General features: G+C 44.9%; 1 protein-coding gene across 1 annotated transcript in view; it reads right to left on the bottom strand.

Moving 5' to 3' along the window:
* Window positions 1-12,217, bottom strand: part of LOC147113360 (VPS10 domain-containing receptor SorCS1-like) — a 1,462,440-nt gene that overhangs the window by 14,299 nt on the left and 1,435,924 nt on the right. Inside the window, exon 24 of the mRNA XM_085996119.1 lies at window positions 9,550-9,649. Within this exon, the coding sequence (XP_085852245.1) occupies window positions 9,550-9,649 (100 nt within the window). The remainder of the gene's footprint in view (window positions 1-9,549; window positions 9,650-12,217) is intronic.

The following is a 12,217-nucleotide window of genomic DNA, read 5'->3' as shown; positions in this document are numbered from 1 at the left end:
CTGACCGTTTGTTTAAATGCCAGCAAAGCAATGTTGGAAATTTATCCCCGCTGGCATTTCTTAGCTGAAGGGAGTTTGCTGCAATACAACAGTCGGGCTAAGGAGCATTGATAAGAACATCTGCAGTTGAGAGACTTTAGTCGCAACTTTCTAACTTTGTGCTGTTGGTGAGAAGCCTGGCCTACTGGGAACACGTACTGGAGTTCAGGCACAAAAAGCATGCAATTTTCAAGCATTATTTAAGTGGTTGGAGAATCATGCACAGCCTGCATTTCCGATATGTGTACCTGGCGGGCTGAGGGAGCATAGAGTCATAGGGTTATACAGCACAGAAAGAGGCCCTTCGGCCCATCATGTCCGCGCCGGCCATCAAGCCCTATCTATTCTAATCCCATTTTCCAGCACTTGGTCCGTAGCCTTGTATGCTATGGCGTTTCAAGTGCTCATCTAAATGCTTCTTGAATGTTGTGAGGGTTCCTGCCTCTACCACCCTTTCAGGCAGAGAGTTCCAGATTCCAACCACCCTCTGGGTGAAAAAGTTTTTCCTCAAATCCCCTCTGAACCTCCTGCCCCTTACCTTTAAACTATGCCCCCTGGTTATTGACCCCTCTACTAAGGGGAAAAGTTCCTTTCTATCTACCCTATCTATGCCCCTCATAATTTTGTACACCTCAATCAGGTCCCCCTTGAGCAAAGTCAGGAAAATTAGCCCTTTTGACTTGGAACTCCTTAGGATAAATGAAATTGATCTAATAGACTGGTTTCCCCCATGCTGAAGGGAATGAATGGTTGTACACACACCACTGGGTCATATGTCCCCTCCCCAGTAGACTACCAGTGGCCAGACAGACAAATATGGACATTAATGGGATACACATATTACACTAATAGGAATTGGATGCCCTGTTCAATTATTAGCCAGAATCTAATTTTCTTAAATTACCTTTGTTCCTATTATGACCATCACAGGTGGCTGCCACTCACAGACAACAGGCATGTGACACAACTTGTGACAATAGGTAAAATGATGTGGGCACATGTGCAGAGGCATTGCTTGTCCCTCAGTGAATACCTTCTTTGAGAAGATGGGGAGAGGCAACTCTACATCCAAATCCAAAGTGTATCAATTGGGTCAAATTCTGATATACAGCAAATTAATCCAAAATGTCCAATTTCAAATTTTTCATTCAATCTAGTGCCTGTTTCTAGTGATAAACACATCCTCAGTACCAATCTCAACACGGCTCAGCAGATTGATCTGTCAGAGGGAATGAAGTTGGCTGGGAAGATACGTTTGCCATCTGGAAAGGAGTGTTATTAAAGGCATTCATTGAGATGTCGAGGGACTGAACTGCCTCACATTTCTTGAAGCAGAGAAATTAGGCAAGGAGCTGGTTTGAAATAAATCTAAAATGGTACATATTCATCAAATAAGTGAGGCTGAATGCAATACATATTGAGCCGTTCCAAAGGCATTGGAGACTTAAAAAAATCTCTGACAGAAAGTTGCTTCCAGCTTTTTCCACTTTGTGCCTCCCCAGAGCAACATGGGTGGGCCCAATAATTCAGTCCTTGTGCAGACCATGCCACATCAGTGAATAACAACATGCTTCAGTGCTCCAATTTTTGTGATACTGGGTAGAAAGACAGAATTATTCCACCCCGACTAATACTTTCCATGTGAAGATATTTTGAAAAAAAAACACAAACCTAAAGTATAATTCCAGTTAAAATAGCCTTCAGGGCACATCAGCACTTTTGGCAAAAAACGGATAATTCATGTCATGTTTATTTTTCAAGCGAGAGACCATTGCCATTTCAGGTCAAAAAGTTGGTTTCGGATATTGCTTTCCACTAAATTGTAATGTTATAGTTATAGTACACTTAAAATAAATCAACTCTAATTGATTTTTGGGAGCTCCCAACTGGAAGGAAGTGTAAGAAGTCACACAACACATGGTTATAGTCCAACAGCTTTATTTGAAATCACAAGCTTTCGGAGCGCTGCTCCTTCATCAGGTGAAGTGAAGAGATGCATATAGGCACAGCATATATAGTCAGAGAATACTGCCAGATGATTACAGGTAATCTTTCTAACTGCCCTTTATCACACCTCGGCAGAGAGATAATCACAGCAATCAAAGGTGTGAATGGTGTCCAAACAAGTCAGTCAGGAAAACATTACATCAAAGAACAATGAGGTGGGGTCACAAGGGGTCCAATGTTGCAGATGCTGGGGTCTGTATGAAAAACAAAAAACAAACAAAAAACTATTTTGTTTGAGACAATCAATGATCCGGAACAGCAGACAGAGGGATCCGCAGTGCAGCAACCGAAGAAGAAAGAGTCAAATTGGACCCCTCCGGAGGGTCGCTGCCCTAAGCTTGACATGTATGCTCAAGCTGTCAGGAGATGCATCAACGCCAGATTCATCAGCCGCACTTACAAGACAGTCCAGAATGTCACCCGAGCACAACGCAACGCCATCCACGCTCTCGAGACCAACCGCAACATTGTCATCAAACCAGCAGACAAAGGAGGAGCCATCGTCATACAGAACAGAACGGACTATTGCAAAGAAGCATACCGACAACTGGACAACCAGGAACAGATCCGACCAAAGAACACACCCGCCAACTCAACAGACTGATTAAGACCTTCGATCCAGACCTTCAAAGCATCCTACGCGCTCTCATCCCACGTACTCTCCGCATGGGAGACTTCTACTGCCTCCCAAAGATACACAAAGCCAACACACCTGGACGTCCTATCGTATCAGGCAACGGAACCCTGTGTGAGAACCTCTCTGGATATGTCGAGGGCATCCAGAAACCCATCGTACAGGGAACCATCAGCTTCTGACATGACACTACAGACTTCTTACAGAAACTCAGCACCCACGGACCAGTTGAACCAGGAACACTCCTCGCCATGATGGACGTCTCGGCACTCTACACCAGTATCCCCCACGATGACGGCATCGCTGCGACAGCCTCAGTACTCAACACCAACAACAACCAATCTCCAGACACCATCCTACAACTCATCCACTTCATCCTCGACCACAGTGTCTTCACCTTTGACAACCAGTTCTTTACCCAAACACACGGAACAGCCATGGGGACCAAATTCGCACCCCAATACGCAAACATCTTCATGCACAAGTTCGAGCAAGACTTCTTCGCTGCACAGGACCTCCAACCAGCGCTATACACCAGATACATCGACGACATTTTCTTCCTATGGACCCACGGTGAAGAATCACTGAAAAGACTACACGATAACATCAACAAGTTCCATCCCACAATCAAACTCACCATGGACTACTACTCAGAATCGGTTTCATTCTTGGACTCACGAATCTCCATCAAAGACGGACATCTCAGCACTTCACTCTACCGCAAGCCCACAGAAAACCTCACGATGCTCCACTTCTCCAGCTTCCACCCTAACCACATTAAAGAAGCCATCCCCTATGGACAAGCCATGCGAATACACAGGATCTGCTCAGACGAGGAGGAACGTGATAGACACCTACAGACGCTGAAAGACGCCCTCGTAAGAACGGGATATGACACTCGACTCATCGATCGACAGTTCCGACGGGCCACAGCGAAAAATCGCATAGACCTCCTCAGAAGACAAACACGGGACACAACCAACAGAGTACCCTTCGTCGTCCAGTACTTCCCCGGAGCGGAGAAACTACGCCATGTTCTTCGCAGCCTTCAACATGTCATCGATGACGATGAACACCTCGCTAAGGCCATCCTCACACCTCCACTACTCGCCTTCAAACAGCCGCCTAACCTCAAATGGACCATCGTTCGCAGCAAATTACCCAGCTTTCAGGAGAACAGCGACCATGACACCACACAACCCTGCCACGGCTACCTCTGCAAGACATACCAGATCATCAACACAGATACCATCATCACACGTGAGGACACCACCCACCAGGTACATGGTACATACTCATGTGGCTCGGCCAATGTTGTCCAACTCATACGTTGCAGGAAAGGATGCCCCGGAGCATGGTACATCGGCAAAACCATGCAGACACTGCGACAATGGATGAACGGACACCACACAACAATCGCCAGGCAGGAGTGTTCCCTCCCAGTCGGGGAACACTTCAGCAGTCAAGGACATTCAGCCTCCGATCTTCAGGTAAGCATTCTCCAAGGCGGCCTTCGAGACACACGACAACGCAAAATCGTCGAGCAGAAACTGATAGCCAAGTTCCGCACTCATGAGGACGGCCTCAACCGGGATCTTGGGTTCATGTCACGCTCCATGTAACCCCACCTGACGTAGGGTCATCCAGACTCGAGTCGTCGTTGGCTTGTTCTCTCTACACAGATGCGGCCGGACCTGCTGTGATTTCCAGCAAAAAAATAGTTTTTTGTTTGTTTTTTGTTTTTCATACAGACCCCAGCATCTGCAACATTGGACCCCTTGTGACCCCACCTCATTGTTCTTTGATGTAATGTTTTCCTGACTGACCTGTTTGGACACCATTCACACCTTTGATTGCTGTGATTATCCCTCTGCCGAGGTGTGATAAAGGGCAGTTAGAAAGATTACCTGTAATCATCTGGCAGTATTCTCTGACTATATATGCTGTGCCTATATGCATCTCTTCACTTCAGCTGACGAAGGAGCAGCGCTCCGAAAGCTTGTGATTTCAAATAAAGCTGTTGGACTATAACCTGGTGTTGTGTGACTTCTTACATTTGTCCACCCCAGTCCAACACCGGCATCTCCACATCCTGGAAGGAAGTGACTGACATCAGCTGTTACTTCTTGTAAGTCTGTTACTCTGTAGATGTCCAATTCCTCTTTCTGCCTGGTGGCCACTCCAGTGCTGATCTACATGCCCATTTCCCCTGCTGTACGGCTGCAGCGTGGGGTGTGGGGGGGGTGCGGTGGGTGTGGGCAGCGGGGAAGATGAACCTATCCATCCAAACTGTCCATTTTTGGGGTAATCTCGGGAGACAGAACCCAAGGAATCTGTTAACCTAGTGGTCCAGACGAGCTCTTTCTGCCAAACGTGACCTTTTTTTTGGGGGGCTGGGGGGGGGGGGAGTCGAGAATTTCAGATTCTGATTCGCATGATTTGACTTTAGGATGGCCTGAAGACCAAGTCAAACTCTGATTGAATCCAACTACTTGTGCTGAAAACAAAAATGACTCACGTTTTCTCTTGGCAAACTAGAAGTGCAAAGGAATGATCATTTTCTCTCTAGTTCCCATCAACCGTTGATGAAAATTATAGCGACATCTGTCCTGATATAAGACTCATGGTAAGAATGCACCTCACCACCAAACATCAGGCCCAATGAAATGATTCACAAGATCATAAGCACCGACGAGGTAGGATTTTTGGCCTCTTTCAGGTCAGCCATCTAGAAAAATATTACAGTTGTTCTGGATGATGAAGCTAGTTTTCCATAATGATCAATGATGGTAAATCTAGCAGATGGGACAAATAATGGTTGTTAAAAATAATTGATTGGTATTTAATCATTGTTGTAATGTTTTACTGCCTCATTGTGGACACCTTAGAGCAGTTAATGCTGCAATGTCACATAGGGAAAGACTTCACTGTTTCTTAAATACTTCACTGTTTCTTAATTATAACAAAATCATAAACACATGTATAACAAACACTTCAGACAATAAATAGTGAACTTGCAAAAATCCTCCCCCTCGCCACCCCCCAGTTGCCTCAAAATGATATAAATAGGAATCTGAAAATGAGCATTATGTAAAAAACGAATCTTCCTCATGCCAGTTAATGAAGTGGGGCTGGATTTCTGCAGCTCCTATCTAGGAGCCAGATTTTTTTTTTTAAATGTAACCGATCCAGGAGTCTTCAGTTACCCATTAAAACAGGAGGGCCCAGGAAGAGTTAAGATGGATGCGTTAACCAGTGATGGCTATACTCAAGTCATCAGCAACCCGACCAGCATCGACAGGTCAAAGCTCGACTATGATGTGACGGTGCCAGTCTTCACTCTCCTGCTTCTCAACTGTCTTAAAAATGATCTCCTTCAACATGGTTTTTTTTTTGTTAGCCCATCAACCCCAATTTTTTTTTAAGTTGTTCCTTACTCCAAAATGGACACCCAGGAGCCAGGAAGAAGTAGCCAGGAGGCAAGTATTTTAACATTGGCCTGGATTTTGCAGTAAAAATAACGGTGAGGTGACCGCACACGCGCAGCTAAACGTGGAAATCAGGAAGTTGCTGTCTGAGTTGCCCTGCTCCTCCAGAAAACATAGAAACATAGAAGATAGGAGCAGGAGTAGGCCATTCGGCCCCTCGAGCCTGCTCCGCCATTCAATGGGATCATGGCTGATCATCCAAATTCAGTACCCTGTCCCTGTCTTCTCCCCATATCCCTTGATCCCTTTAGCCTTAAGAAATATATCTAACTCCTTCTTGAATATATTTAATGAATTGGCCTCAACTGTCTTGTGTGGTAGAGAATTCCACAGGTTCACCACTCTCTGGGTGAAGAAATTCCTCCTCATCTCTGTCCTAAATGACTTAGCCTTTATCCTTAGACTGTGACCCCTGGTTCTGGACTCCCCCGCCATCGGGAACAGCCTTCCTGCATCTAGTCTGTCTAGTCCTGTTAGAATTTTATAAGTTTCAATGAGATCCCCTCTCATTCTTCTAAACTCTAGCGAATATAAGCCTAATCGACCCAATCTCTCTTCATACGTCATTCCTGCCATCCCAGGTATCAGTCTGGTGTATCTTCGCTGCACTCCCTCCATGGCAAGAACATCCTTCCTCAGATAAGGCAACCAAAACTGCACACAATACTCAAGGTGTGGTCTCACCAGGCCCTGTACAACTGCAGCAAGACATCTTTGCTCCTGTACTCGAATCCTCTCGCTATGAAGGCCAGCATACCATTTGCCTTCTTAACCGCCTGCTGCACCTGCATGCTTAGCTTCAGTGACTGGTGCACAAGGACACCCAGGTCTCGTTGCACTTCCCCTTTTCCCAATCTATTGCCGTTCAGATAATAATCTGCCTTCCTGTTTTTGCCACCAAAGTGGATAACCTCGCATTTATCCACATTATACTGCATCTGCCATGCATCTGCCCAATCGCCTAACCTGTCCAAGTCGTACTGGAGTTTCTCTGCGTCTTCCTCACAGCACACACGCCCACCCAGCTTTGTGTCGTCTGCAAACTTGGAGATATTACATCTAGTTCCCTCGTCTAGATCATTAATATATATTATGAATAACTGGGGTCCTAGCACCGATCCCTGCGGTACCCCACTAGTCACTGCCTTCCACTTGGAAAAAGACCCGTTTATTCCAACTCTTTGCTTCCTGTCTGCCAACCAGTTTTCTATCCAAGTCAGTACCTTACCCCCAATCTCACGTGCTTTAACTTTGCACGCTAGTCTCTGCGGGACCTTATCGAAAGCCTTCTGAAAGTCCAAATACACCATATCCACTGGTTCTCCCTTATCTATTCTACCAGTTACATGCTCAAAAAATTCCAGTAGATTAGTCAAGCATGATTTACCTTTTGTAAATCCATGTTGACTTTGTCCGATCCTGTCACTGTTTTCCAAGTGCTCTGCTATTACATCTTTTATAATGGACTCTAGCATTTTCCCCACTACCGGTGTCAGGCTTACCAGTCTATAATTCCCTGTTTTTTCTCTACCACCTTTTTTAAATAATGGGGTTACATTAGCTACCCTCCAATCCATGGGAACTGTTCCAGAGTCTATAGAATTTTGGAAGATGACCAGCAATGCATCTATTATTTCTAGGGCCACTTCCTTAAGTATCCTAGGTTGTAGATTATCAGGCCCTGGGGATTTATCGGCCTTCAATCCCGTCAATTTCCCTAACATCATTTCCCTACAAATACTGATTTCATTCAGTTCCCCCCTTTCATTAGACCCTATGTTCCCGACATCTCTAGGAGTTTATTTGTGTCATCCTTTGTGAAGTCAGAAGCAAAGTATGTATTTAATTAGTCTGCCATGTCTTTGTTCCCCATTATAAATTCCCCTGATTATGACTGCAAGGGACCTACGCTTGACTTTACCAGTCTTTTTCTCTTCACATATCTATAGAAGCTTTTACAGTCATTTTTTATGTTCCCTGAAAGCTTACTCTCATACTCTATTTTCCCCCTCTTAATTAATTCCTTTGTCCTCCTTTGCTGAATCCTAAACTGCTCCCAATCCTCAGGTTTGCTGCTTTTTCTGGCCAGTTTATATGTCCAGAAGCTGTGTTATAACAGTATCCCGCCGAGAGACTCGACACTGAAACACATGGAAGGGCATGAAGTTGGGGCACTTACGTGATAGATTCCCAATAAACCTGCCAGAAAAGTTAGAGCTTGTCCATTCAAGTGCAAGTGAATTTTTAATGGCGTGTTAAGTCCTAATTACTAGGACAAAAGTGGGACAAAAAGGAGGGAGCAGGGGTGAAAGGGCAACAACAGAGAAAGGAATTAAACTAAGCAATTTCATTTTAATTAGAATTATTTCAGGTAGTTATTTTTTAAATTTAGGGCTAATATTCCAGTAATAAAACTATTCCTAATATTCCTGTAGTTTAGCGTTATTACGGTAGTAAAGCTATTCCTGTTCTTCCTGTAGTTTAGGCGTTAATTTTCCAGTAATAAAGATACTCCTGATATTTGAGTTGAGTTTGTTTCCGTGTCACAGTGTGAGCTGAAATGTTGTAAAATCAGCTGGCCTACCTAGAGTCCAAGAAATAAGAGGATTTGTTTGAGAGGAGCCTCACTATCACTGATTGAGCTATTCAACTGCAAGAAAGGACTGGGCCTATACTCTCTGGAGTTTAGAAGAATGAGAGGTGATCTCATTGAAACAGAAAAGATTCTGAGGGGGATTGACTGGGTAGATGCTGAAAAGTTGTTTCCCCAGGCTGGAGTGTCTAGAACTAGGGGGCATAGTCTCAGGATAAGGGGTTAGCCATTTAGGACTGAGATGAGGAGGAAATTCTTCACTCAGAGGGTTGGGAATCTTTGGAATTCTCTACCTCAAAGGGCGGTGGATGCTGAGTCATTGAGTATATTCAAGGCTGAGATAGAGAGATTTTCGGGCTCATGGGGAATCAAAGGATATGGGGATCGGGCGGGAAAGTGGAGTTGATGTCGAAGATCAGACATGATGTTGAATGGCGGAGCAGGCTCGAGGGGCCGTATGGCCTAATCCTGTTTCTAATTCTTATGTTCTTATGTTGTATTCGGGTCAAAATAAAAATTAAAGAACGGATATCAGGGTACAGCCACAACACAAATAATCCTTAGTAATGCCCCGAATCATGGAATTATAGCCTAAACACTGCTTTCAGAAACTTGGTCCGTGATGTAGGCCCCACAAGGTGCTCATTACCTACATTTTTAAAAATCCATTAAAAAAAAAACTTTGGCTTCAGAGGCCAATTTTGTCAGTCTGCGAAGAGCACAGCATCAGTATCACTGCACAATAAAGCCTGCTATTTGGTGGTGTGCTGTGTAAATGACACACTTACCTAATGTAAGATGAGCAGTAGAAACAATGATCTGAATACCAGGCTTTAACTCAAACCGAACCCGATTCTGATTCAGTGCCGTAATCACCATGTCTGAGATCTGAGGGAGAAGCATTAGTGTGAGATCCTTCCACATCCACGTCATAGCAACACCAAATACACAGTTACCAAAGTACTGTTAAAAACAATCAGTAGCCCTTCCTTAGCTTAGTTGGATTGTAAGGGCCCAGACTTCAAGGGTTAAGTTACGAGGAGAGATTACACAAATTAGGGTTGTATTCCCTGGAATTTAGAAGGTTAAGGGGTGATCTGATCGAAGTTTTCAGGATATTAAGGGGAACAGATAGGGTAGATAGAGAGAAACTATTTCCGCTGGTTGGGGATTCTAGGACTAGGAGGTATAGTCAGACCTTTCAGGAGTGAAATTAGGAAACACTTTTACACATAAAGGGTGATAGAAGTTTGGAACTCTCTTCCGCAAAAGGAAATTGGTGCTAGATCAATTGTTCATTTTAAACCTGCGATTGATAGATTTTTGTTAACCAAAGGTATTAAAGGATGTGGGCCAAAGGCAGGTACATGGAGTTAGGTCGCAGATCAGCCATGAGCTCACTGAATGGCAGAGCAGGCTCGAGGGGCTGAATGGCCTCCTCCTGTTCCTATGTTCGAGGCAGGAGTTTTAAAATAGAAAATAGAATGCTTTGCTTGCTTTCAAATACCTTAAAGGCAAAGAGGTGCTTCAATCCCTGGGCTTTGGTATTCACAGTATTCAATTCACAACTCCTCAGATATTGAAGCAGTCCATGCCCGCATGCAACAAGACCTGGACGACGTTCAGGCTTGGGCTGATAAGTGGCAGGTAACATTCGCACCACAGAAGTGCCAGGCAATGACTATCTCCAACGAGTGAGAGTCCAACCACCGCCCCTTGACATTCAATGGCATTACCATTGCCGAATCCCCCACCATCGACATCCTGGGGGGTCACCATTGACCAGAAACTTAACTGGACCAGCCACATAAATACTATGGCAACAAGAGCAGGTCAGAGGCTGTTTTCTGCAGCGAGTGTCTCGCCTCCTGACTCCCCAAAGCCTTTCCGCCATCTACAAGGCACAAGTAAGGAGTGTGATGGAATACTCTCCACTTGCCTGAATAAGTGCAGCTCCAACAACACTCAAGAAGCTTGACACCACCCAGGACAAGGCAGCCCGCTTGATAGGCACCCCATCCCCCACCTTAAACATTCACTACCTCCACCACCGGCGCACCATGGCTGCAGAGTGCAGATTTGGATGGTACATCTTTAGTTTTTCTACTATCTTAACTTACTCTGCAGTCTGCTGTTGGGAGGGCCCTACACTACAGGCTGCCACTGAATCATCACTTCATACTGTCTGGACAGCTGTAACAAAGACTCCATCTGCCATCTGCCCCAAACCAAGAGCCGCAATGGGATTGTTGCCAAATGATTAATTATGTAACAGGAAGCATTAAGGTGTGAATTGTTACAGATACTTCAGGTCACTGTGATCTACACTGATTCTGAATGATCCGTCAGCAGTATAGAATCAGACAGCGTAGAAGGAGGCCATTCGGATCATCGTGCCTGTGCCGGCTCTTTGAAAGAGTTATCCAATTAGTCCCACTCTCCTGCTCTTTCCCCGTAGCCCTGCAAATGTTTCCTTTTCAAGTATTAGAATTTATATTTCTAAACTTTCTTGACATACTGGATATGCATATTTCTATTTACAAAGCTCTTTGATCAATGAATTGCCTGGCTTCTGCTTTGTAGTCTTATGTAAACAGGGGAATCTTTAACATGGTATTCTACATCAAATATATAATCGGATCCCATTATTATTGGTTCTTGGTATGTGAATTATCCCACCATTGCATGACACCTGTGCACTTTCTGACTTGGGCCGATTTAATGAATCACTTGCTTGCAATCTGTAACACACGTGAAAGTGCTTCAGCAGCCGGTTGATTAGCATTGTACTCTCAAGGTTGTCAAGAATATTAACTCGCACAACTCGTCGACTCATTATTTAAATACAGGAAACTCTTTTTTATCCAGCACCGAGGGGACCGGTGTGGTGCCGGTTGATCAAAAAGTCCGGATTACAGAGAGGTATACTTACCAAGGTACGAGAGCTCTGTGCACGGCCACAGGTGCAGGCGCCCCGGTTACACGGCCACAGATCCAGGAACCCCGGTTGCACGGCCACAGATCCAGGAACCCCGGTTACACGGCCACAGATCCAGGAACCCCGGTTACACGGCCACAGATCCAGGAACCCCGGTTACTAATATATAGTAAAACGTACCTGAACCTACTCCTGAATTTTGCCGGTTAAAAGAGAGTTTCCTGTAGTCCATTGTTTCCCATAAGTAATGGGCCGGATTTTCCAACCCCCACAGGTGGGTATGAGGTGTGCGTGCACCCGTAGGGGCCTCACAAGTGCCGGGTTTAGGCATGTGCTAAAACCCGGCACTTCCGATCTGTCAAGAATTCGATCATCCCCCTGCCCAGGAAAAGGGCCTCTGCGGGCAGAGAGGCGTAAGGCCTGCTTTTACCAGCATAAGAGTTTAAAAAAAATATTTCCCCACTCATTCATAATTTTAAAATACTTTTAAAAATGGTAAGTTTATTTTTAGCTCTGTA

Source organism: Somniosus microcephalus, chromosome 8 (assembly GCF_052327205.1).
Source record: "Somniosus microcephalus isolate GS21.2 chromosome 8, FLI_Smic_1.0, whole genome shotgun sequence".
Taxonomy (NCBI): Eukaryota; Metazoa; Chordata; class Chondrichthyes; order Squaliformes; family Somniosidae; genus Somniosus; species Somniosus microcephalus.
This window is presented reverse-complemented; position numbering and strand designations above follow the sequence as displayed.